This window comes from Bos mutus, chromosome 13 (assembly GCF_027580195.1).
Source record: "Bos mutus isolate GX-2022 chromosome 13, NWIPB_WYAK_1.1, whole genome shotgun sequence".
Lineage (NCBI taxonomy): Eukaryota > Metazoa > Chordata > Mammalia > Artiodactyla > Bovidae > Bos > Bos mutus.
Window position 1 is genome coordinate 6,677,945 of NC_091629.1, and position 21,845 is coordinate 6,699,789.

General features: G+C 47.4%; 1 protein-coding gene and 1 long non-coding RNA gene across 2 annotated transcripts in view; one reads left to right on the forward strand and one right to left on the reverse strand.

The window, feature by feature from the left end:
- Nucleotides 1-1,247, reverse strand: part of CCNY (cyclin Y) — a 109,960-nt gene extending 108,713 nt beyond the window's left edge. Inside the window, exon 1 of the mRNA XM_070380943.1 lies at nucleotides 715-1,247. Within this exon, the coding sequence (XP_070237044.1) occupies nucleotides 715-868 (154 nt within the window). The 5' untranslated portion in view covers nucleotides 869-1,247. The remainder of the gene's footprint in view (nucleotides 1-714) is intronic.
- A 207-nt stretch (nucleotides 1,248-1,454) lies between these two features.
- Nucleotides 1,455-8,924, forward strand: LOC106701355 (uncharacterized). The gene is made up of 2 exons (XR_011466438.1): nucleotides 1,455-1,539; nucleotides 6,420-8,924. It is a non-coding gene; the product is annotated as an uncharacterized lncRNA (long non-coding RNA).
- The last annotated feature ends 12,921 nt before the right edge of the window (nucleotides 8,925-21,845 follow it).

Genomic DNA, 21,845 nt, shown 5'->3' on the forward strand with positions numbered 1-21,845 from the left:
ATTTATTAGATACTAAATCACATAAGCTTATTGATAAAACAGTACTAATAAATACTGTAAGACCAATAAAATAAACAATCATTACTAGGAGCAGCGATCAGTCTTTTAACTTCCTTTACAAATCCTAGTCCAGAAGTCATTGAAATCACTCAGAAATTCACAGGACTGTAATTCAACCTCAAGCAAAAACAAGGGGACTTATTCCAAAGCTGTCTGCAAATCACTGCGACAATACTGTAAAGAAAAAAAAATGTTAAAGAATTCAGGTGACGTTATTTGACTGCAATCTCTCAACATTCCCCCACCCAAAATCCTTTTTGTTGTTGGTATTTTGCGAGAGGGCTGTGGGGTTTTTTTTTGTTTTTTTAAAGAAATGGGGTCAGGGCCAGCAAGTGGGCTCAATTCGCGAGTTTCCGGGGAGCCGGCCCAGGCATTCAGTCCTCGGCCGTGCCCAGGGTCCCCATCTCCTTCGCCTCTCGGGATACAAACAGGCTCACCCTTTCGCGCGCAACTCGACAGGCAGCTCCGCCGGACAGACAGCCGGAGCCCGGCCTGGACCCCGCCCCGGCCCGCTCTTCGGGGCGAAGACCCCGGTCCGCTCGCGGTAACCGGTCGAGAGCAACGGCCGCCGGGCGGGGCGCGGGGTGCGGGGCGCGCGCGCAGGAGGCTCGGGGCGTCGGAGGAATCAGAGGGACCCCCGCCCGCCAGCCTCACCGTCGATGTTCTCCCGGTCGCTGATGTGCTGCAGGTTGCAGCCCGTGTCCTCGCGGCTCAGGTCGGCGTCGGGCCGGCAGGACTCCAGCCGCGAGTGGGCATTCCTGCGGAGCTTGGGGCTGGACGACACGCAGCACGAGGCGGTGTTCCCCATGGCTGGCGCCCCGGCCCCGGCGCGGCCCCGGGTCAGCAGCGGCGGCGGCGGCGCGGCCTCGCCATGGGCGGCCCGGCTCCCCTCGCCCGGCCCGGCGGCCTGTCCGCGGCGGAGGAGCGCCCGCGCCCGCGCGACTGCGGCCGCCCGGCCCGGCTCACCCCGCCGCCGCCATGGCGGGCGCCGCGCAACCGCCTCCGCTTCCCGATCGGCCCGGCTCTGCGCCGGCGGCCGCAAGCGGTTCCGGTTCAGGGGGCGCGGCCGTTCGGGATGCGGAGACGCGGGGGCGAAAGCAGGCGGCGGGGACGCGAGAGGCCGTGGGCGACGAGAACGCGGGCGGCGGGGAGGCGCGGCGCTGGGCCCGGGCGTGGGCGGCCCGGGGGACGCTGGGGCCCGGCCCCGCCCTCCGCGCCCTCCGCGCCCTCCGCGCCCCCCGGCGCCCCGCCCACCCGCGGGCCCGGTCCCGCCCCGCGCCCCGCCCACCCGCGGGCCGCCCCGCCCACCCGGCCTCGCCCCGCCCACCCGGCCTCGCCCCGCCCACCCGGCCTCGCCCCCGCCCACCCGGCCTCGCCCCGCCCTCTGCCCTGGAAGCGGATGCGGAGGAGGGGGCGGCCTTCCGCCCGCTCGCGCCGGCGGTGCAGTGGTGTCGCGAGGAACCGGCGCAGGGAAGAGAGGTGCGTGCGGCGCCTGGGCCACTGGCAGCGGCGGATGGGAGTCGGGGTGGAGGGTGGGAATTTTTTTTTTTTTCTCCTTTAAACTCTCAGAGGTCAGAGTTAATGGGCAGGGTTGGGGCGCTCTCCCGTCCTCAGCCGCCCGTCGTCAGCCCAGAATGTACCTTGGGCCGGGGCCGCGCCGCGCTCTCAGCAGGTTTATCGTCAGGTGCGCCAGGCTCTCCTGTTCACCCCACCACGCAGTCGGCTGTGGGTGCGAGAACTTTGCAGGGTGGTCCCCATCCTGCCACACACACACACACACACACTGCAGGGTGGTCCCCATCTTGCCACACACACACAAACTGCCGGGTGGTCCATACACACACACACACACACACACACACACACACACACACACACACACACACACTCTGCAGGGTGGTCCCCATCTTGCCACACACACACAAACTGCCGGGTGGTCCGCATACACACACACACACACACACTCTGCAGGGTGGTCCCCATCTTGCCACACACACACAAACTGCCGGGTGGTCCGCATACACACACACACACACACACTCTGCAGGGTGGTCCCCATCTTGCCACACACACACAAACTGCCGGGTGGTCCGCATCCACACACACACACACACCCCCACACTGCAGGGTGGTCCCCATCCTCACACACACACACACACACACACACACACACACTGCAGGGTGGTCCCCATCCTCACACACACACACACTGCAGGGTGGTCCCCATCCTCACACACACACACACACACTGCAGGGTGGTCCCCATCCTGACACACACACACACACACACACACACACTGCAGGGTAGTCCTCTCGCCTCTCGGAAGGACAAAATAAGGCAGCTGAAACAACCCTTCCCCCCCTTTCCAAATGGCCGGGGAAGGCATCCTGAGACCGGGGACAGAATGCTTTAGCGGGTGGAACCTGGCGTGACCCCATTCTCCATACAAGGAAACTGAGGCCCAGAAACACGACGTGTCGACGCAGGTGCTAACTGGTAACAAAAGGGAGCAAATGCTCGGCATCCGCAATGTGTGTACAGCTTGCCAGAGGCACTGTAAACATGGTATTGTCTAATTCTGGACGAGTTTATTCTTTTTTAAACTTGTGTTTTCCCTTCTGTCTTTTTGTTACTCCGTATTTTAAAAGCTCCATGTCTGAAGTGTATTGTTGCCGTTTATTGGAATAAGTGGTCGGTGTCCTTGTTCTGACTTGCCCGGCTGTGCCGTCCCCAGCCCACCCACGTCTCTAACGCGACTGTACTAACTGGGGATTAATGGGCGGCCAAACGTAAAATGATTTACACCCCCTCCCCTTTACCTGTGAGTTTGCAGCTGGTGTCATCTCATGTCTCATTCTTTTTTGTATATGCCTGAGTGGCCTCTTCCCCGCCTCAGAAGAAATTTGCTAAATAAACTGGGAGTTAGTATACTCTTACAACCAGGTAAGAGCCAAGAAGACAGAAAATCAGAACAGAGAATGCATTTGTTAGTAGCCCCAGATGCCCCACCCATTAGTCATGAAAATATTCCCCAAGAAATTAGGGAACAGGTGGATCCTGTGGTTTGGAACTATATCTGTTCCAGAAAAGGCAAAGCTTGTTCCCTGGATGGAGATAGAGGTCAAGCCTGTGGGAAGATACCCCTGGTAGAGGCACTATCTTTTAAAGCCTGAGACCTTGTCAGGGAGGAGGGGTCGCAGATCAAACTGCTGCTCTGCTCACCAAATTCCTAAAACACAGGCCCACTGACCCCAGTCAGTCCTATTACAGCACTCGAATTCTCCCATCCAAAAAGCCTCACAGGGATATGTTTTGGCCCCGGTTTGTACAAGACTTATGGGTCATCCACCCCATTCACCCGTTAGTGCCAAACCCATACATACACCCAACTCACCTAAATGCCAGGGGTGCTCAGTACTTCTCTCTCCTAGACCTCAAGGATGCATGTTCTTTGTCCCCCTTCATCCAGACTCTCACACCTTTCTGCCTTTGAATGGAGGGAACTTGATACCCTGGAAGCACTTGGACAGTGCTTCCCTGGGGCTTTCTCTAGAGCCCCCATCTCTTTGGAAATGCATTAGCAAAAGAACTGATGGAACTGGGCCTGTAATGTGGAAGGCTGTGTTCCAGTATGTTGATGACCTATTAATTGTTGTTCAGTCACTAAATCATGTCCGACTCTTTGTGTCCCCATGGACTGCAGCACACCAGGCTCCCTGTCCTTCACTGTCTCCCAGAGTTTGCTGAAACTCATGTCTGACCATTAATAAGTTGTGAGATAAGGCAAGATTCAGATCAGAATACTGTTAAGGTCCCAAGTTTCCTGGCAGAAAGGGGATATAAAGTCTCCTCAACAAAGCCTGATCTTTTACAACAGGTTCAATGTTTAGGGTTTGTTTTGACCCCCTGGCCATAGATCAGAAAACAGCAGTTCGTGCATTACCACCTCCAGCCACAAAGAGACAACTCCGAGGCTTTCTCGGAATGTCTGGGTTCTGCCGTATCTGGATTCCAAGCATGGCCTTATGTATGAAGCTCTGAAGGGAGAAAGGGAACCTTTTCAGTGGAGTAGGGAGCACCAATAGCACTTTGAGACTCAAGACTGAGTTGAGCAAAGCACCAGCACTGGGGCTTCCAAATTTAGACAAACCCTTCACCCTATCCATGAGAGGGCAGGGATAGCACTAGGAGTCCTGACCCCAAAATTGGGAGCAGATCAACGGCCAGTGGCTTACTTCTCAGAACAGTTCTACTCAGTAGCCTTGGGATGCCCCAGCTGCCTTCAGGCGTTAGCAGCATGGCCCTACTGGTCAGTGAGGCTTGCAAGCTCACCCTGGGACAACATCTAGATAAATTAACCCTTCATCAGGTGCAATCTGTGTTAGAAGCCAAAGGATACCATTGGTGAACCAGAGGGAGGTTAGCAAAATACCAGGTTCTTCTAATGGATGCCCCTGATATTACTTTAAAGGTGTGCCAAGCCTTAAACCCAGCACTTCTCCCAGCTATTGAAAATGGAAATTTATTGCATCAGTGTACAGAGACAGTAAAACAAACTTATTCTGTCAGATCCAGTCTTCTGGATGAACCTCATGACAACCCTGAGGCTGAACGGTTCATTGACGGGAGTAGTTTATAGAGATGGGAATCCAAATGGCAGGCTGCTATAGTTACGGCTTCCCTGGTGGCTCAGATGGTAAAGAATCCACCTGCAATACTGGAGACCTGGGTTCAATCCCTGGGTTGGGAAGATCCCCTGGAGGAAGGCAAGACAACACACTCTAGTATTCTTGCCTAGATATCCCCATGGACAGAGGAGCCTGGCAGGCTACAGTCCATGTGGTCGTCATGGGTCGGACACGACTTTGAGACTAAGCACAGCACACATAGTTAGCTTATATAAAATCAGCGAAGCCAAGGCCCCACCACCCAGATTTCAGCCCAGAAAAATATTTTTACTGATTCTAAATATGGATTCCATATGATATGTACATGCTCATGCTGCCATTTGGAGAGAGACAGGAATGTTAACTGCTAGAGATTCTGCCATCAAACATGAAGATTTAATCTTAGCTCTTTTAGAAGCAGTGCAGTTCCTGACCCAGGCGCCAGTAATTCCCTGTAAGGGCCTTCAGAAGGACAGGTCCTTTATAACCCAAAGAAAGGACAAAGCTGAGCAAGTCCCTAAACACACAGTGCAGGTGCAGAGCATCACCAAATCATGGCCCTAGTGATTGTCTCCCCACCCTGAATGGCCTGCCTTCCCCAGTATTCCCCACAGGAACAAGAGGATGCTGAAAAATGGAGCTATAAGAAGGCTGGAACAAGCTGGTATAGAAAGGATGACAACTTTCTTATCCCTGGAGCCTAACAATGAAGGTTCATTAGGGTTCATATGATGCCACCACCTATGGGAGGAGTGCACTGTGGGACTTGATACTAAGGACTTTTTCAGGAAAGGGGCTTAAAGGAACAATAAAACAAGTGACCCTTGTTTGTGATTTGTATCCCCGTAATAATCTGCAAGGCCATGCAATCCCTGGTTCGTTACTCAAGCCAGTTCAACACCAATGGATAGACCTGGGGGAAGACTGGCAATTGAACTTCACCCAGATCCCCCCACAGTCAGGATAAAAGTATCTTCCTGTGTCCATCAATACTTTTGCAGGATGGTTGGAAGTCTTCCCCATTCAATCTGAAAAGGCCACTGAAGTCTGTGAGTCTTTCTTAAAGGAGACAGACAGTTGCTTGGTTTAGACTTCTAAAATCCCTCCAGAGCCATAATGGGCCCTCCTTCATAGCAAAGGAAGGCCTAACGAACACCTTGGGGATTAGCTATAATCTACACACCTCTTGGCACCTCCAATCTTCAGGAAAAAGTAGGGGAAAATGAACCATACGTTAAAGAAAACCTTAACAAAACTTTGCCAAGAGACTCATGAGCCCTGGTTCCTCTTGCACTCCTTGGGGTACACATTGCTTCCAGGGTATCCTGAAGTTTAGCCTATTTGACATGACCTAGCAGAGGCCCTTCCTTACCACTGGTGTGAGGAATTGAGCCAGTGCCTACAAATGTACTGTTAACCTGGAACAGGATCACGAAGCAGCCTTGGCTAGTGCCAACAAGGCACCACCAGCGCCCACTAGGGATACAACAGAGGGGCAGCTTCTTTATGACTTAAGTTTGGGGACCAAGTTCTTAAAACTTGGAAGGAGGGAATCCCCTGAAGATCAGCTACCAAAATGGAAGGGCCTCTAAGGAGTAATTTTAGCTACCCTCACTGCCAGTGAACTACAAGGAATACCTAGTTAGTTACGTTTAACTAGATTAAATCTCTTGCCTCCAAAAACCCCACAGGCTACAACGGAAGAACACACCTGTGAGCCAGTTGAAGACCTGAGATTCTTATGCAGAAGAAAAGCACCACCAACTGATGAGTAAAAAGTGATGCATTAGGCTGGACTTCTGGTTGCTAATTTTGTCATTGCATTTTCGGTCACATATTCCTGGTTTGCTCAGCCACCCCCCCCCAGATAAGCAGTTTTGGACCCTCAGAGCCTAGAAGACCAGAACCAATGACAGGATGGGAAACATGGACTCTTCTCCTGGCCCTTCTCCTAAGGAGGGGTTGGGGACAAAACAACGAGGAGAGGGGAACCTGGAGAGAGAACTCAGTCGTCAACTTCTCCAGCATTTTGGCCTCAGGAAATAATCTCTCCAGTTGTTGGACCTGTCATCCCCACCCACAAGAGGGGATTCCTCAGCTCCAAATTGTGCCGGTAGATGAGGATGTCAATCTCACCCTGACTTCTGAACCGGTTAGGAACACACTGCTTCTAATAGTGGATCTTGAAGATCACGAGGAAATGGGGTGTGTAGAGCTTACAGACCCTTGGAACCAAACGGGTCTCTGGATCAAGCGGCCCTTTCTCTGCACAGGGCAAGGAAAACCCTGTTGCCCCTGCCAGACAGATGCCTGCCTTATTGATGCAGGAAGCTCACTGTCTATTTATCCAATGTCATTTTCCACGTTAAGCTCCTCCTGCACCCCTAACCAGACTCACTGGTGTGTGGACTCATCTCTGCTCTCCCCAGGCACCCAGCCCAACACATCTTGTACGCATTGGAGAGGAACAGCAGCCCCGGCCTGGAGGCTCACCTATCAGACCCCCTCTGCTTTCAGTGATGAGGAGGAAATAGAGGAAAACTCAGAACTAGATGGGGGACTGCTAGAAGGAGGGCCTTTGTCCCCCAGGTGCAGTAATGCCCCTCGTTGGGGTGCCCTTTTACGTCGATGGTTTAATTCTACTTCACCCCGCCAAGCTTGTACCCCTGCCGGATATCTATTCCTCTGTGGTCCACCGCAGAATAAACTACCCTTTGAAGGGAGCCCAAATTCCTCCTTCTCCTGGCCTCTCCGAGCAATGGCCTACCCATGCTTAGACAATGTTCACTTCCGAGGAGAATGCACTTTGGGCCGATTGGGCGCTAAAGGACAAAGCACCACTGCATATAATAATGCCACCTCTCAAAACAGACATAACTGGGCACTCAGACTAGTCCTGGCAGGAATTTGGGCGGCCATAGGTCTGGCTGCCCCTTGAGGGGTTTTGCCTATCACGAAACAATCTTAAGAAACCTCACACAGGCCATAGAAAACCTGGTCTCAAAAAACGGTGATGGGAATTCCCCGGTGGTCCAGTGGTCAGGACTCCATGCTTTCACTGCCAAGGGTGCAGGTTCAGTCCCTGGTCAGGGAGCGAAGATCCTGCAAGATATGCCTGGTGCAGCCAAAAAAACAACTGGTGATGCCTTTAAGGGGTCTCCAAGAGTCCCCAGATCCTTAGCCAATGTTGTGTTTGACAATAACCCTGGATCATCTTCTGGATGAACAAGGGGGTGTCTATGCAGTGATTAACAAAACTTGTAGAACATGCATCAACAACTCAGCGGGAGTTGAAGTAAATACTCAGGAAATTCATGAACAAGTTAAATGGCTATGTGGGTTCAGCTACCCCACTGCCCAAACTATATGGGACTCAGTCAAAGGCTTCATCCTGTTACATTCCTTGGTTCTTGCCTCTCCTGGGCCCTCTAGTGGTAGTAGTTCTTTTGCTATTATTCAGAGCCTGCCTGTTTAATCTTTAGTTAGATTTGTGTCTTCCATGCTTCAACAGTTCCAAGTGAGGCTCCTGATGGCCCAAGGATTTAAACCCATTCCTAGAAGGTGACCCTGGTCCCTGTAGGTCTTTGGAACAGTCAGCGAGGGACTTCTGCACCTCTCAGCTAGGCTAGGGTCTCGGCAGGAAGAAGCTCCAGTAGAAGAGACATTCGGCTCCTTGACCCTTAAGAACAAAGGGTGTAGAACCCCTCAAAGGAAAATGAGATCAGCTGGGATCTTGGGTCATCTGCCAGGACACTTGCCCCTGGACAGCGCCTCCTTGAACAACAGGAAGCTGGCATCCGTAGACTGACCAAGGGGTGAAGCTTCCTTAAACAACATGGTGCTGAAGGCGATAAGTTAACTGCAAGTGATTAAAAACGACCTCCCGCCTATGCAGTAGGCCGATGTTGACCACTACACACCCTTCCCAGTGGCGGTAGTCGGCAAGTCTGCCATTTTGAAGTGCTAATGCAGAAAGCAAAAAACTGCACAATTTATTCATATGGCACTGCCAAGGAGGAGGGACAGACCATCTGAGCCATGCCCCCTGCCTGGACTGCAGATCCATTCTCACCGTCACCCCATGTAAGGACCCAGGGAGCTCTGTGAAGGAGCAGATAGGCAAGGACACCTGATCCTTGCCTTTCTTCCCTTGTGCTGCAGTGTGAGCTGCCATAAAACCTTGTCAGAAATTCTCATCTGGTCTCATGTCAATGTCTGTTGATTAAAGAGTCCAAGGGCCCAGGTCAGTAGTACTGGGAAAATGAATGACAGCAAAGTGCTAATGCCAAGATGAGGAAGGAAAGTTCTAAAGAACTGCAGTCACATAGAGGTGCGGAGGTAGCAACAGGATGAAATGACTTCTCTTTATTAAGGCAGTTCCGACCCTTTTGCTTCCCAGGCAAGTTTGACTGGAATGTAACTGCAAGTCAGTGAATATTCAGATTTTCAGGGCTGCGGTGCATGGTTACTGTGTGATCTGTTCCAGTTGCTGTTTTGTGATGTGGGTGCTGTGTGAAAGGAAGCATGCAGTCATTCGACCCTATGTGTGCGGCATGTCCATGCAGACACATGAACTTTTTATTTAATTGTAACAGTTAACAGATTTATATTAGTGATGTGGGCTGAAGGGCTTACAAGGAGACACAGAATGGCACATAGGAGACAGCATGACTTCTGCAAGCTTTCCGTGCTGAAGGGTCATTGGCAGAAGAGAATGGCATTGTCAACTGAGAACACCATCTGGGGGAGCGCGCAGACACGACCAGGGGGCAAGGCAGCCACAGGCTGTTGCCCAGTGATGGATGGCTGCTGGTCTACAGCGACTTTTGTGCACTACCCGCCCCCATCCCACCTCCTCCTCTAATGTTCCTGCCATATTCCCCTTAGCAATGTGTCTGCAGGGCTTATTCAGAATATGACTTTGGGTCTGCAGGCCTGGAAAGGAAAGATAAGTATGAAGGCCTCATCAGTAATTTTCCAGAGTGCCAACCCCCTCCCACTAAAACATCACACGCACATGAAAATCCTCAAGACAGAAATGACTCCTGCTTGACACCTGGTGAGGGTTCCAGGAAAGGCCACAGAAGCAGTGTGATGCAAAGATGATGATGAAAGGCATCTCTTACTGAACACCTGGTGCATGCTAAGTTGGTTGTTTATATATATGTATATATACATATATGTAAAACCAAGCCTATGCTTTTATTCTCCATTTTACAGAGAAATGGTGCCAATATGATGGTGAAAGGTGTCATTTATTGAACACCTGCTGGATTCTAAGTTTTTTTGTTTGTTTTTACTACCAAGCCTATGCTTCTATCCTCCATTTTACAAATAAAGACACTAATTCTGATCATTAAATCTGTGGAAGGTCACACTACTGAGAAATGGCCAAAGTGGGGATCTTGTCTGCAAGATCACCCTCCTGCCCCACCTCCAGGAATCACTGAACAGGAGCTCAGGAAAGCAGACTGGAATAACGAGAGAGGATTCTGCAGATGTTTTGAGTGGAAAAGAGACACATTCTAGTGAGCCTTGCTTCTCTCCTTTCCTCTTTTTGAAGTGGTTTGGGAGTGACTGCTTAGGATTAGTTCTAGACTTGAAGAGAGGGGAGCCTTGTTATTTCTGTGGAACTCAGCCCTCCCAACCAAAGGCAGCAAGGTTGAGAGGCGTTATTCAGGAAAAACCCATGCCTTTAGCCCCAGCATCTCCTGTGATGTAGCCCTTGGAAGTCTGAATGCAGGGGCACTTTCTCACATGGATCTGGCCCAGGTGTGGGGCTGGAGGGGGCGAGGGGAGGTAAGCAGTGCAGCCTGAGACCCTGTCCTTGAACACTCAGCCTTCTTAGAAAGCTTCCAGCTGGATCAGCTAACCCCACCCTGCTCTCAGCAGACAGAAGTACTTGGGAATTTTTTTTTCCTTCATCTCCATAATCGCTGTTGAGGTTTTGGTTGTTGTAGAGAAGTAAATATGAAACTTGGGGGGATGGCTTATTACTGCTCTTCAAACTTTTTAACTACAGAAGCTGGGTATTTTTAAGCAGAATTTTTAAGGGAATCACAGTACTGAAAACATGAGCAATATCACTGTCAGCTCAAACAATTTATAAATATCTGCTTATATAAAGAAACCACCTCAACTGAATCAGGGAGCCATAATTACACAAACCAGTCATTTGCACAACTCCCTGAATCACCTCCTAGAAGACAGAAAACACTGAGCCAAGTTAACCCAGGACGTGGACCTTTGTTCAAAAGAAGGAAAATGGCCCCAAGCTCAGGCTAAGTACCTGCTCCGAGTGTGTGTGCTCCACCCACCCGGTGGCCCGTTTCCATGGCAGCCGCTGGCATTTGTAAGGCCGTTGTGGGATAACCAAGACTCTTTGTTGTGCCACCAGTGCTCTTCTGTCACTTTATTTTCCAGTGACCCCTCCCCCCACAGGCCCCTGGAAAATCTAATGATAACCAGCTACAGGGGAAGTATTGACTCTGATAGCAACTTAACCTGGACCAAGGTAAAGTGCTTCATTTATCCGTAGAACAAAGCTCCAAGGTTATTTTCTCTACCATTGAGGTGAGTTAGGAAGTAAGGGAGCCCACTCCACCTAGCGATTAATTGTAAGTATACATCCTAAACTGCACTTGTTTGCAGAACATTCTAGAATACTTTAATGCCTTGAACTGTTTGTAATCAACAAGTGGTAACTTAGGTTTAAAGATACAACTAGTGAATAAGGGAACTTAGAGTTGAAAAAGAAAATGTGGCCAAGATTCATTCGCTACCAATCCAGTTAATTTTTTAAAAGCCTTAAATAACATAAGCAATCTCAGTAGTCTTACATTTGAGTGATTTTCTGAAATATTCACTGAAGTGTCAGATGTACATGCAAAAGCCATTGCTTCATTGCCTGTAAAACAGATGAATACCTTCACCTAGATAGAAATCAGGGAGAAGGCAATGGCACCCCACTCCAGTACTCTTGCCTGGAAAATCCCATGGACAGAGCAGCATGGTAGGCCGCAGTCCATGGGGTCGCTAGGAGTCAGACACGACTGAGCGACTTCACTTTCACTTTCCATTTTCATGCATTGGAGAAGGAAATGGTGACCCACTCCAGTGTTCTTGCCTGGAGAATCCCATGGACAGAGAAGCCTAGTAGGCTGCAGTCCATGGGGTTGCACAGAGTCGGACACAACTGAAGTGACTTAGTAGTAGATAGAAATCATCAGTCCAGCCAAGGATTATTGGCTAGTATGGAATCTGTACTGAATAGAAGTCTCAGTGCCAGCCACCAAAAATCTAGTGTCTCTAAAAAAGACTTTTCAAAAACCAAGTCACCTTAGTTTCAGGCCACCTCCTAAAACTGCTGAGGAAACCAGGGTACTAACCTGCAAGTTTGACTGAGTTTGCTACCCTCCAGGCTTCACAGCCCACATAGTGGGCAGTGTCTTAGAAACAAAAAGCTTTTTTTTTTAAATAGAAACAAAAGCTTTTTCTAGGAAGGAGAAGATGTTTAGCACTGGAAAATAACAGGACCAAGGCTCACCTGGTGGCAGAAAGCTCCAGGGCAGGGAATTCCAGTCCCAGTTCAGCTCCTGACATGATGTGACTGAAGAGACGTCGGGCTCACCGCCCAGTTTCCTCACCGTGACCCTAAAATGACAACACAGCCGACTTCACAAAGGGGCCAGGATGTGGGGCAAACAAAGGACAGCAGCACTTTTCCCATTTCAAGATGGGAAAACATTAAAAAAAAATGGGCACGCACAACCTCATTATGTGAGATGTCCCCACACGCCTCTGCCGTTTTAACTATCAGGGCACCGTATTCAGTCATGTCCAACTGTGCGAGTCCATGGACTATAGCCCGCCAGGCTCCTCTGCCCGTGGAATTTTCCAGGCAAGAATACTGGAGTGGGTTGCCATTTCCTACTCCAGGGGATCTTCCCAACCGGGGTCAAACCCGCATCTCCTACATCACCTGCTTTGGCAGGTGGGTTCTTTTACCACTGTGCCACCTGGAAGCCCATTAACCATCAGTGACTTATGTAGTCTCAGTCACAATACCTTCTGTTCGGGTTACTCTGGATTCCCTAATCTTGACTTTGATCTCTGATGGTGAGCCCTGAGTAAGCTTTCCAACAACCATTTCATCTGCCTCCCAGCTCACCCTGCATCTCCAGGACCCCAGGCCTGGCTTGCCCGGGATAAAGGGCACACCTCTCTGACCACCCCCTCTTCCCACGTGCAGCCCACACACTGTAATAATGTCCCTTGTGTGTCATAACTAGGTCATGACCCTTCTCAGGCCATATGTCACCTCCTCACTTCTCTCAGACTCCTAGTGCTCTGTACATAAGACAGTTCAATATACACCCCCAAATGGTAATTATCTGTTAGACCTGTTGTTCTCCAATGGTTTGGAGAATGTTTTCCCAACTCAACGGATTAGTGCTTTCCTTAATTAATAAACATTTCACTACCGTACAAACACGGTTACCTGAAAATATCATTCTGGCATAGTGTATGTCCTTATTACATCATGGTTTAAGTTTGAAAAGGCCCCTGTATGATCATTATACATGGAAACAGCAATGTCTCACTGATGTGGCATTATAGGAAGAGGTCCATTTTAAGTAAACTCCTGGGTAAATGAAAAGACCTCCTTAAAGGACCCTTGGAAAAGTTTCACCATTTTTGATAGCACTCTTCATTTCAGAAATAATATAATCAAACGTTTCACTACTTACATATTTATCAGTGGCTGTTTTCTAAAATGTGTATAGATGTCTGCCTCCTTGTGAATGGGAAATCAGACATAATTTAAGGTTTTCATTACATTCCAAAGCATCGTTAAGTATACATTATTGAATATTGTAATAATCCAAAGTGCTAGTTTTGCTTCTTAGAATTCTTGTTTCTCAGCCAGATGACACTATTATTTCACCTGCTGGTCCCTTCTAATTCACTGCTTCTGATCTACTCCACAGGCTTCCCAGGTGGCTCAGTGGTAGAGAATCCACCTGCCAGTGCAGGAGATATGGGTTTAATCCCTGGGTCAAGGAGATCCCCGGAGGAGGAATGGCAACCCACTCAGTATTCTTGCCCCAGAATCCCATGCACAGAGGAGCCTGGCAGGCTACAGTTCAGAGGGTCGCAAAAGAGTCAGACACGACTAAGTGACCAAATAAGCAATCTACTCCAGACCAGCACACCAGGAAATCAAACTTAGGAGTAAGAAACGTGTTTGTGCACTGCTGGTAGGAATGTAAACTGGTGCAGCTGCTATATAAACTAGTATGGTGGTGGTGGTTTAGTCGCTAAGTTGTGTCCGACTCTTGCAACCTCATGGACTGTAGCCTGCCAGGCTCCTCTGTCCATGGGATTCTCCAAGCAAGGATACTGGAGTGGGTTGCCATTTTCTTCTCCAGAGGAATTCCCCCAACATAAAAATAAAATTATTGTGTGATTCAGCAATCCCACTTCTGAGTGTACTCCCCCCAAAAATTTGAAGGCAGGGTTTCAAAAAGATTTTTGTACATTCCTGTTCACAGCAGCAGCATCTACAGTAGCCAAAAGGTGGAAGCAACCTAAGGGTCCCTCGACAAATGAGTGGATCAACAAAATGTGGTGTGGAAAACGGAATATTTTCCAGCCTTACAAAGGCTGAATTTCCCCTTGAGAATCCCTATGTTGTCCTGGGCCTAGTGAGTTTACTTCCCTCTCAGGCTTTCCCCGCCAGGCCATGACCTCTGCATGTCATGACTGACAGCTCACCCTGGTCCCTCCCTCTCTCAGTTCCTAGGAGGGTCAAAAGAAGAGAAAGGAAATTGAGTAGGGGGAGATGGGGTACAGGGGAAAACCATCTTGAGGGGACTAGCAGGGGAGACCTAACAGCCCCTCATCCCCTCTTTTGTGCTAGGCAGTGGGCACATGAACAGGTATATATTATGACCCAATCTTACAAATGAGGGAAATTGAGGCCTATTTCCAAAAGGTGAAATTAAGAGAAATAAGGGCACTGCTGTGAGTTCATTATTCTCAGATGAAATCTTCGCTAATTTTTCTCAGGGAGCAGCAGGTGGAGGGGGGGGCTGTTAAAAAAAGGAAGAAAGGAAATTCTGACATATGCTATATATGAACCAACCTGGACATTGTGCCAAGTGAAATAAGCCAGTCACAAAAAGACACATATTTTAAGATTCCACTTATATATGTGAGGCACCTGGGAAATCAAATCATAGATAAAGTGGAAGCACAGAGTCCTAACCTTAGGACCACCAGGGAATTCACATTATGATTAAAATTTTAATTTTTATCTCTCATCAACATCTGAGTGTATCTGCTTAGTTTTTTTTTTTCTGTTACAGATTAAGGAATGGAATGGGAGAGACTGAATGTACAGAAACCCAATGGCCAGACCATCAGAGCAATAGGTTGACCCATGACCTGCAGCCACCTACCCCAGAGACCAACCGCTTATCCATAGTAACCAGCCCAAGAAGCCAGCCTCCTTGAAATCAAACTTAGAGGAAGCAAGATTGCTGTCTCTAGCAACAAGCCAGGAAGCTAAATAGTAACTTCTGTAACAATTGGCCTCAGATGGCTAGGGCTTGATGAATAACGGACACACCTTCCTAATTTTGCCCCTGCTTCCAACTTAAAGCCAGCCAGAGGGAGTCAAATCTGACCCCCAACCAATCACGTAAGATCCCTGGTTCTAGGTTATCCACCCTCAGCTGCCCCCTGCCACCAGCCTCTGGTCAGGCACACCTGAAACCTCCCTTTCTCCATCTTACAAAGTTTTCCCAACTCCTTGCCCACCTTTGAGTCTCCACCGAAACACCAGTGACGGTGGCTGGCCCCCTTACTATTGCAAACTCAGAATAATGGCGTTTGCTTTTCTCATTTTGTTCGTTTGTCTTTCTGCAGATGTATAGTTTCTGCTGTGTAATGGCAAAACACTATTCAACTTTCTGCAACACTTAACTACCAAAACATAACTGTTACAACCCCAGTTTCCTAGCAAGTTCTTTATTACAGTGCTGAAATTTTTAACAGTGGGTAGTCATTTGGAAAAATTCTTTTAGAACAATTATTTTGCCACTTAGACTCTTCTATAATACTTCAGCCACTGAGAAACAGAGAACATCTGTTTGTTCTAGTGTTTGTGGATGGCTGGAGTGGCCCCAACAGATGACCTCCAAATAGCAGGGATATTTGTCCATCTCACTTGAAAATGTACATGTGTTAACTGAGTCCAAGCTTGTACTGCTCACTGCATGACAGACCAGTACGTCAAGAGATGAGTTGTTGGGGCGAGGAATAGCAACTTTAAGAGGAAAGCCAGAAGCCTGAAAAAAATAACGGATGTGTTCCAAATAAGCAGCTTGTCTGGAGTTGGCATTCAGGCTTCTTTTATACTAACAAGGGAGAGAGTAAAGTCAGACATTTCCTGTTTCCGGTCAGCCTTTGGAGGGGATGTGTTAATTTCTTTCTCCCTGAAGTCATTCACAGATGGGTCTGGTTAGGATGTTTCCTGGGAGCTAAACAAAGGTATTTTAGCATAATGCTCATTACCTGGGAGGCAGGGTTCCCAGAGATGGGCCATTATGTATGATTTAGGTTTATAGGCAATATCCCTTTAGTGATTAACTTGTAATAAAATTAAAGGTAGGATGTATTTCTGTTTGCTTGGATCTGAATAACTACTGGCTAAACATCAGGTGTTAGAAAGTACTTGATAAAGCTGGCTTCACTGTCATGCTGAAAAATCATAATGGATATTACTTTTTAATTAGATGATGTCCTTCTCTCCCTGTACCTCCATGTACATGACCTCCCTATGCCCTGTTGGTAGCATCTATTTGTCTCAGGCAGAATTATGATTCTTCTAGAATACAAAGAAAAACATGTTTGTGCAGTCTAGCCTTTGCTATCGAAAATTTTTAAGATCACAAACTTGCAAATCAGGCTTTCAAAAGAGACAGGACTTTCTAAATTCCAAATGCTCTTTGTATTTCCAGGGGCAAACCCAGGCTGGCTGGTACATTATTACAAGAGCTTGATTTTTAACACTAATGATCTTGTGGGAAAATGCAAGGGTAAAACAGAAGTTTACTTTAAACCAGAGTGCCAGGGAGTCCCTTGAAACAGGAAAGGAAAATAGAAAAATCCCATCTCTTCCAGGTCTGGGGAGAGGAAGCAACAGCAAAATGAGTTGGTTCGCCCTCTAGTCAGAGGACTGCCGGGAAGGTAACATCCCACTGGTGGAGAGAATGGAGCTTGGCGATTTCCTACACTGTTTTCCTGGTATTTGATTCTGATTTGCAGTTTTAGGTTCAGTGCATTACATCGTCAGTCTTAGGGCTTGTTACCTGGGTATTTCCTGTGACTTTGCACCTTCTCCCTTCTCCTCCCCATCTCCATTCAAGGCAAATGGGAAATGTTTAACGCAAAGCATACTCTTGTTGAAAAGCATATGTTGTCTGATACCTTTTTTAGACATTGGATATGTTAATTATGTTATTTTGAGGAAGTTAAAAACCCATCTCTTTCAGAACAGTGATTCTCAAATAGGGTTCATTTTGACATGCCATTGAGACTAAGCGGACCCGGGGATGGGCTGTTATTTCTGTTTAACAATTTGGCTCCATCTAGTGGACTGCAAGGAGATCCAACCAGTCCATTCTAAAGGAGAGCAGTCCTGGGTGTTCTTTGGAAGGACTGATGCTAAAGCTGAAACTCTAGTACTTTGGCCACCTCATGTGAAGAGTTGACTCATTGGAAAAGACTCTGATGCTGGGAGGGATTGGGGGCAGGAGGAGAAGGGGACGACAGAGGATGAGATGGCTGGATGGCATCACCAACTCGATGGACATGAGTTTGGGTGAACTCTGGGAGTTGGTGATGGACAGGGAGGCCTGGTGTGCTGCGATTCATGGGGTCGCAAAGAGTCGGACACGACTAAGCGACTGAACTAAACTGAACTGAGTGGTCAGTTTTGGAATTTTCATAGGCTCTCATCTGTTCTTTAATAATAATATGCAGTAGTGTGTGCTTTCCTGTCTTGACTCTGCAATCCCATGGACTGTAGCCCGCCGGATCCTCTGTCCATGGGATTTCCCAGGCAAGAATACTGGCGTGGGTTGCCATTTCCTCCTCCAGAGGATCATCCCGACCCAGGGATCAAACCCGTCTCTTGTGTCCCCTGCACTGGCAGGCTGATTCTTTACCACTCGTGCCACCTTTAAAACTCCTCTTCAAACATAGTCATTTTTCCTAGGAAGGTTTGGGGGGGTGGATAACTGACTAAGAGAATATATGCATTTTTAGCAAATACGACAGTCATGTTTTGAAGAATGACTAAGGTTTTTTTTCAAGTGGATAAGGAATCTTTTCCATTTTAAACCTTTTGTTTTATATTGAAGTACAGCCACTCAACAATGTTGTGGTGGTTTCGGGTGCACAGCAAAGGGCCTCGGCCACACACACACATGCTATCTATTCTCCCCCAGACTTCCCTTCTATCCAGACTGCCACATAACATTTTTTGAAGAATGACTAAGGTTTGTATATATGGTTGGCAGGTTTAGCAAATAAAAATACAGGGTACTCAATACAATTTAAATTTCAGATTAAAAATAATTTTAGTATAAAATTTAGTAAAATTTTTTTAGTATAAGTATGCTCCAAATACATTAATCTGGCAATTTATGTGTTTCTATCATATTTTGCATCTCATTTGACAAATGAGAATTCTAAGGATCAAAGGCTCAAAAAAATAGTAAGTATTTTTCCCATTTTACTATGGCCTGTCCTTTTTTCTTTAGAAATTTTCCTCTAAGTTTCCAGAAGAAATCAGATCAGAGTCTGATCAGATAACACTTCAGTTTAAGCTCCAAGTATCCTGAGACATCTTTGTTTTAACTTGACCAGGTGAAATGATCACTATGCAAGTTCCCAGGGGACCCTCAACCTCTCCCTGAAGCTTCCCTACCTGGCCCCTGGGGCTCACCTGTGGGTTCCAGTCATTTGTGAGGACACAGCTACTACATGAGGGCAATCTTTATAATGAAACTCAGCCCAACGATAGGCTGCCTCAGGTTCTCTCCTGCAACTCCAGACTGTCATCATAAAATACATGGGGACTTCCCTGGTGGTCCAATGATTAAAACTCTGTGCTTCCACTTTCCACAGCAAGGGGCATGGGTTTGGTCCCTGGTCAGGGAACTAAGATCCAAGAAAGTGTGTGATGCAGCCAAAAAAAAAAATTATCTCCTGGTTTTGATGAAATCCCAAATTACAAATGATATCTTCAGTTCAGTTCAGTCGCTCAGTCATGTCCAACTCTTTGCGACCCCATGAATCGCAGCACGCCAGGCCTCCCTGTCCATCACCAACTCCCGGAGTTCACCCAGACCCACGTCCATTGAGTCAGTGATGCCATCCAGCCATCTCATCCTCTGTTGTCCCCTTCTCCTCCTGCCCCCAATCCCTCCCAGCATCAGAGTCTTTTCCAATGAGTCAACTCTTCGCATGAGGTGGCCAAAGTACTGGAGTTTCAGCTTCAGGATCATTCCCTCCAAAGAAATCCCAGGGCTGATCTCCTTCAGAATGGACTGGTTGGATCTCCTTGCAGTCCAAGGGACTCTCAAGAGTCTTCTCCAACACCACAGTTCAAAAGCATCAATTCTTTGGTGCTCAGCTTTCTTCACAGTCCACCTCTCACATCCATACATGACCACTGGAAAAACCATAGCCTTGACTAGACAGACCTTTTTTGGCAAAGTAATGTCTCTGCTTTTGAATATGCTATCTAGGTTGGTCATAACTTTCCTTCCAAGGAGTAAGCGTCTTTTAATTTCATGACTGCAGTCACCATCTGCAGTGATTTTGGAGCCCCAAAAAATAAAGTCTGACACTGTTTCCCCATCTATTTCCCATGAAGTGATGGGACCAGATGCCATGATCTTAGTTTTCTGAATGTTGAGCTTTAAGCTGACTTTTTCACTCTCCACTTTCACTTTCATCAAGAGGCTTTTTAGTTCCTCTTCACTTTCTGCCATAAGGGTGGTGTCATCTGCATATCTGAGGTTATTGAGATTTCTCCCGGCAATCTTGATTCCAGCTTGTGCTTCTTCCAGCCCAGCATTTCTCATGATGTACTCTGCATAGAAGTTAAATAAGCAGGGTGACAATATCCAGCCTTGATATACTCCTTTTCCTATTTGGAACCAGTCTGTTGTTCCATGTCCAGTTCTAACTGTTGCTTTCTGACCTGCATATAGGTTTCTCAAGAGGCAGGTCAGGTGGTCTGGTATTCCCATCTCTTTCAGAATTTTCCACAGTTTATTGTGATCCACACAGTCAAAGGCTTTGGCACAGTCAATAAAGCAGAAATAGATGTTTTTCTGGAACTCTCTTGCTTTTCGAAGATCCAGCAGATGTTGGCAATTTGATCTGTGGTTCCTCTGCCTTTTCTAAAACCAGCTTGAACATCTGGAAGTTCACAGTTCACATATTGCTGAAGCCTGGCTTGGAGAATTTTGAGCATTACTTTGCTAGCGTGTGAGATGAGTGCAATTGTGCGGTAGTTTGAGCATTCTTTGGCATTGCCTTTCTTTGGGATTGGAATGAAAACGGACCTTTTCCAGTCCTGTGGCCACTGCTGAGTTTTCCAAATTTGCTGGCATATTGAGTGCAGCACTTTCACAGCATCATCTTTTAGGATTTGAAATAGCTCAACTGGAATTCCATCACCTCCACTAGCTTTCTTCGTAGTGATGCTTTCTAAGGCCTACTTGACTTCACATTCCAGGATGTCTGGCTCTAGGTGAGTGATCACACCATCATGATTATCTGGGTCGTGAAGATCTTTTTTGTACAGTTCTTCTGTGTATTCTTGCCACCTCTTCTTAATATCTTCTGCTTCTGTTAGGTGCATACCATTTCTGTCCTTTATCGAGCCCATCTTTTCATGAAAAGTTTCCTTGGTATCTCTAATTTTCTTGAAGAGATCTCTAGTCTTCCCCATTCTGTTGTTTTCCTCTATTTCTTTGCATTGATCGCTGAGGAAGGCTTTCTTATCTCTTCTTGCTATTCTTTGGAACTCTGTATTCAGATGCTTATATCTTTCCTTTTCTCCTTTACTTTTCGCTTCTCTTCTTTTCACAGCTATTTTTAAGGCCTCCTCAGACAGCCATTTTGATTTTTGGATTTCTTACCATTCTTTATATCACAGGAAGCAAAATAAAAGCAAGTTAGTTCACTATAAATGGGCATGAACCATCTTAGTGGAGTGGTGGCAATGCTCTAACTTATAGAGTGTGGTGATGATTACACAGCTAAAAGTCACTGAACTGTACACTTGAACTAGATGAATTGCAGCATGTGAATTATATCTCAATAAAGTTACTCCCACACGCCAAATTCATTGCAGTACACTATATGACCACAGAGTGTCAGCCAAGACAAACATGAAGGATTTTCCCATAAACCTATCTCCAAAGATCTCCATCAAACCTATCTCCATCACCAACCATGCTGACTGTGGCTGCCTCTCACCACAGAAATTCCTGTGTCCTGGGCCTCAGGGGTTTGAAGTTACCAAGCACCAAAGTCAGGTAGCAGGAATAAGGAAATTTTTTCAAATATTTGCTTATGCAAATCTACAGTGATCATAGCTATCAAATCATTTAACCGATGATATTTGCTGAAGCTGAAACTCTACCTGATATGAAGAACTGACTCATTGGTAAATACCCTGATGCTGGGAAAGATTAAAGGCAGGAGGAGAAGGGAACAACAGAAGATGAGATGGTTGGATGGCATCACCGACTCAATGGACATGAGTTTGAGCAAGCTCCAGGGGTTGGTGAAGGACAGGGAAGCCTGGTGTGCTGAAATCCATGGGATTGCAAAAAGTCGGACATGACTGAGCAACTGAACTGAACTGATATGCAAGTAAAAAAAAAAAAAAAAAACCCTCACACCACAATAATCTTCAATAAGAAAACTAGAAATTTAGTCCTATTGGAAATATTCAGTTCAGTTCAGTCGCTCAGTCGTGTCCAACTCTTTGCGACCCCAGCACACCAGGCCTCCATGTCCATCAC